Genomic DNA, 4,436 nt, shown 5'->3' with positions numbered 1-4,436 from the left:
TAATAAACTCCCCTTCGTATATACATCTATCTTATTGTTTCTGTCCCTTTAGAGAAACCTAATACAAATTCCCCACCTCAATATGTTTCTGAAACTGAAGTGATGTGATCCTAGATTGAACAGCTTTTCAATAATATGAAAGTTATGTTACAACTTAATATTAAAGTAAACATATATTTAAAACCTTTCTCTGGCTGGGCACAGTGGCTCACACCTGTAATCCCAGCACTTCGGGAGACTGAGGTAGGTAGATCACCTGAGGTCAGGGGTTCAAGACCAGCCTGACCAACATGGTGAAACCCTGTCTCTACTAAAAATACAAAAAATCAGCTGGCATGGTGGTGGGTGCCTGTAATCCCAGCTATTCAGGAGGCTGAGGCAGGAGAATCACTTGAACCCAGGACACAGAGGTTGCGGTGAGCCAAGATCGCACCACTGTACTTCATCCTGGTCAACAAGAGCAAAACTCTCAAAGGAAAAAAAACCTCTCTCTGTGAGAATCACTTCAACAATTAAGGTATTCCATGACTTCACGTGTAGTTAAAATAATCATGTGATGATTTATTTATATTCTGGGAAAATATTTATTTTCAAATATTCATATGCAAAGAAAGGAATCGGTTTGAGGAAGCCAGACCTCAAACCATTTGAAAACTTGTTTGAAATCGGAGGGATTCAGGGGGTCCTCCTCACACTCATGAACGGGGAATGACACAGAGTTTGAAACGTGGTGGGATACAGCCAAACCCAATATTTACAGGACTGATGTCGATATCCTTTGGGTCAACGAGAGGCTTCAAATTAAAATGCTGCAAAATGGCAGACAACAATAGAAACAACTCCATGCGAGCTAGGCCTTCTCCAACACACACTCGTTTTCCTAGAAGTAACAATGGTATTGATGAGACACTGAGGGAGTTTCAGAGACATGACGCTGTCAACAGTGAGACTAGGGGAAGCGGGGAGGAGGAGGCTGTGGGCAAATGGCCATCACAAGGCAGGACTCACCCCTCTCTGTCTATTAAAAGCAGCACAAAATGTACTTGAGTGGAAGAATACCAGCGACACTGACTAATTCAGGGACCAGCCTTCATCAACCTCAATTATCCAGAGCTCAACTACAAAAACCGGTGTTAAGTTGGGAAGACAGTGTCTGCCCAGTAAAGAAGGCACCCCCAGCGCTCACCAGTGATGCCTACAGGAGGGAAGTAGGGCCCTGTTAGAAGCTGGGGCTCCAGCATTGGGTGTGAAAAGTATGGAGTTGGTTGTGTGATCTTCCCACAACAATCCCTAAGATGAGGCCCTGGGAAGGAGGACAAGTGCCTCAAAGAGAGTCACTGAGTCACATCCCAGGAAGGCTTTGATGCTTCCTGTGATGATTCTAGGTAACCAAAGCTTAGGTTTTGTTTAGTAGCTCTGGTTTACAATTAGGGAGAATTGGGTAATATGGCTTTGAGAGCTTTTCACTAAGTCTTGTTAAAATAGAAACAGAATTTAGCAATGAATGATGTAAAATAATCTAGTCTTTGGGGAAAAAATCCACCTACAACACTTCATTCCCAGGATTGCTGCTGAAAGATGTTATGTAACTTCCCTGAACAGGGAAGAGTACATGTGGGTCATGTTGTCAATAGAAACAGGACACACAGTGAGGTTCGGGGTGTCAGTGGGTGCCTGGGACGAGGGCAGAGCACACGTGGAGTGGACATGAGGAGTGTGGGCTGCTCCTCTAGGGAAGGTGCTGCCTCTGATCGTTCTCACCTGCGGAAAATGGCTTGAAATAGTCACTGTACTTGAACTTCCCATTTTCATCCAGGAAGTGTTCTGGCTTAAACTTTTCTGGATCAGGAAATTCTTGGTTGTCATACAAAACAGAGTCCAGAGTTGGCACTATGACCGTGCCCTGGAAGAAACAAAGACTTGTCTCAGTGAGTCATGTTAACAAAATGTGGGCTTTCACCTGGAAACTCCCAGTGAAGAATGTTGTTTTGAATATTATGCTATAGAAGATAGTATATTTCCAACTGAGGGAGTTGCTTAGTGAAGGATTAGATAGAAAGCAGTCAGGGGTCAGGTCTAAATGAAGATGAAAGCCCTAATCTTCTCATAGGATTAACCCCAAGGCTGGTTGTGATTGTTCCTGGCATTAGAATTCACTACAGTCCCAGGCATTAACTGCTGAGGCACTTTTCCAGATTTCCTCCACCTCTCTGGTCACCAGGCCAATCTGAGCACTCCTGGGGAAGCAGCACTCCACAGGGTGGGAGTGGGGGGCAGCCTCTCCACTCGGTGACCCCTGCCAAAGGGAAGGGTCTTGGGGCCCCCATCCTGCTCCCTGGCATGAAGGCGATTAGCTGATAGGATGGTGTTCATGCTGTGTGCTCCAGGCTCACGCTGGACCTTGGGGATGATGTATCCTCTGAAAATGGTGTCTCGGGTTGCTTCATGGGGCAGGTTGGAGGGCACAAGGGTGATGAACCGCTGAATCTCATGCACCACAGCATCCATGTAGGGCATCTCTTGCCTATCCTTGATGGCGGGGATTCGGCTTGGCCCAATCACCCTGTCAATTTCTTCATGGAGCTTCTCTGCCAGGATAGGAATGGGACAAATTTAAGGGATTGGTTCATGGCCAGTTGGACATCCACCCATCATCCACCCATCTATTCAATCACCCTTTATCCATCTGCCCACCTACACATTCATCCACCCCTCCATCTATCCACCCCTCCATCCATCCATCCACCCTCCATCCATCCACCAACCACGCACCCACCCAATCATCCACCCACCCACCCAGCCAGCCAGCCATCTACCCTCCCATTTACCCACCCACCCATCCATCCAACCACCCATCCATCCACCCTCCCATACACTCACCCACCCATTCACCCTCCCATCCATCCATCCACCCATTTATCCACCCTCCCATCCATCCATCCATCCATCCACCCAACCACCCATCCACCCACCTACCCATCCATCCATCCATCCAACCACCCATCCATCCATCCAACCACCCACCCATCCACCCATCTATCCATCCAACCATCCACCCATCCACCCATCCACCCATCCATTGACCCATCCATCCATCCAACCATCCATCCATCCATCCATCCATCCATCCATCCATCCATCCATCCGTCCATCCGTCTGTCTGTCCACCCCCATCCATCCGTCCGTCTGTCTGTCCACCCCCATCCATCCACTCCCCTACCCAGTCAGAAGATGTTTATGGAGCATCCTAAGCAGTGCTTAAGTTTCCCTAGGTCCTTTGCATTACTGGAAAATTCTCCAAAAACTTAGTGAAAGCTAAGCTCTATGAGGTTATTTACAGGATGTTTTGGCATCCATTATCTTAGTTGATGACGGCTTATTCAGTTCTCTTCATGTAATGAGTAGAAGATAATGAAAGTGTTTTGGAAATTTCTTCTGGGAGGGTAATCTTTGCGTTGATAATTACTCCAGGCTTGTTTACTGCATGCTTCTGAGTATGAAGGGAATTTACAGAACAGAATCAGATATGCAGGGTCTACTTCTTGAAGTTGGACAGTCTCTGTCTTTCTGACAGAGGCCACAGCTGCCTTGGGCAAGTTGCCTAGACTTCCCGTGTTTGGAGTTTCCCATGGAACGTCATCATATGTTGAGTGAAAAAAAAAAAAACAAGCTGCAAAATGTTATGTACAGTACCCAGGTGAAATATTAAACACATACAGCAATAATATGAATATTGTGCTGAAAACTAATAACTGTTAAAGGTGCAAAGCCGCACAGCAATTCTGGAGCCATCTCTGGGGAGAGAGGTGGGGAGATGTGAGGAGGTGGACTTTGGCTGGCTCTGTAACACGTTTTCTTTTGGAGAGTTCTGACGTAAGTATCGCAAAATGTTAATAAAAGTTAAATTTGGCAATGGATATATGCATGTCAATCATATTTATTTTCCTTTTGTCTATATTGGAACCTCCTCATAAATAATAATTTAAAACATTTTTTGAGTCCATGGTTCCCCTAGTGCAGAGTAGTTGAAAGTTCTCTTATAATCGCTGCAGATCCATGCAATGATTCCTTCCCTAAACTTTTGGCTCCTTGACCCTTCACATTTCCATGTGATTGAAAAAGCAAAGGCCAGGGATGGGGCATGGTGGCCACACCTGTAACCCCAGCACTTCTGGGAGGCCAAGGCAGGAGGATCACTTGAGCCCAGGAGTTCAAGACCAGCCGACGAAACAGTAACAACCTGTCTCTACAAATTTTTTTGTTTTGAGACAGATTCTTGCTCTGTTGCCAGACTTGAGTGCAGTGGGGCACGATCTCCGATCAGTGCACCCTGTGCCTCTGGGATTCAAGCAATTCTCCTGCCTCAGCCTCCCAAGTAGCTGGAACTACAGGCGCATGCAACCACACCCGGCTACTTTTTTGTATTTTAGGAGAGA

General features: G+C 46.3%; 1 protein-coding gene across 1 annotated transcript; it reads right to left on the bottom strand.

Annotated features, from left to right (window-relative positions):
* Positions 1–540: 540 nt before the first annotated feature.
* LOC105538703 (cytochrome P450 2E1) lies at positions 541–2,609 on the bottom strand. The gene is made up of 3 exons (XM_011978614.1): positions 2,401–2,609; positions 1,762–1,903; positions 541–880 (listed from the first exon to the last, which is right to left on the bottom strand). The coding sequence occupies exons 1-3, from the start codon at positions 2,515–2,517 to the stop codon at positions 696–698; spliced, it is 444 nt and encodes a 147-aa protein (XP_011834004.1). The 5' UTR covers positions 2,518–2,609; the 3' UTR covers positions 541–695.
* Positions 2,610–4,436: the final 1,827 nt, after the last annotated feature.

This window comes from Mandrillus leucophaeus, unplaced genomic scaffold, assembly GCF_000951045.1.
Source record: "Mandrillus leucophaeus isolate KB7577 unplaced genomic scaffold, Mleu.le_1.0 Scaffold1976, whole genome shotgun sequence".
Taxonomy (NCBI): Eukaryota; Metazoa; Chordata; class Mammalia; order Primates; family Cercopithecidae; genus Mandrillus; species Mandrillus leucophaeus.
This window is presented reverse-complemented; position numbering and strand designations above follow the sequence as displayed.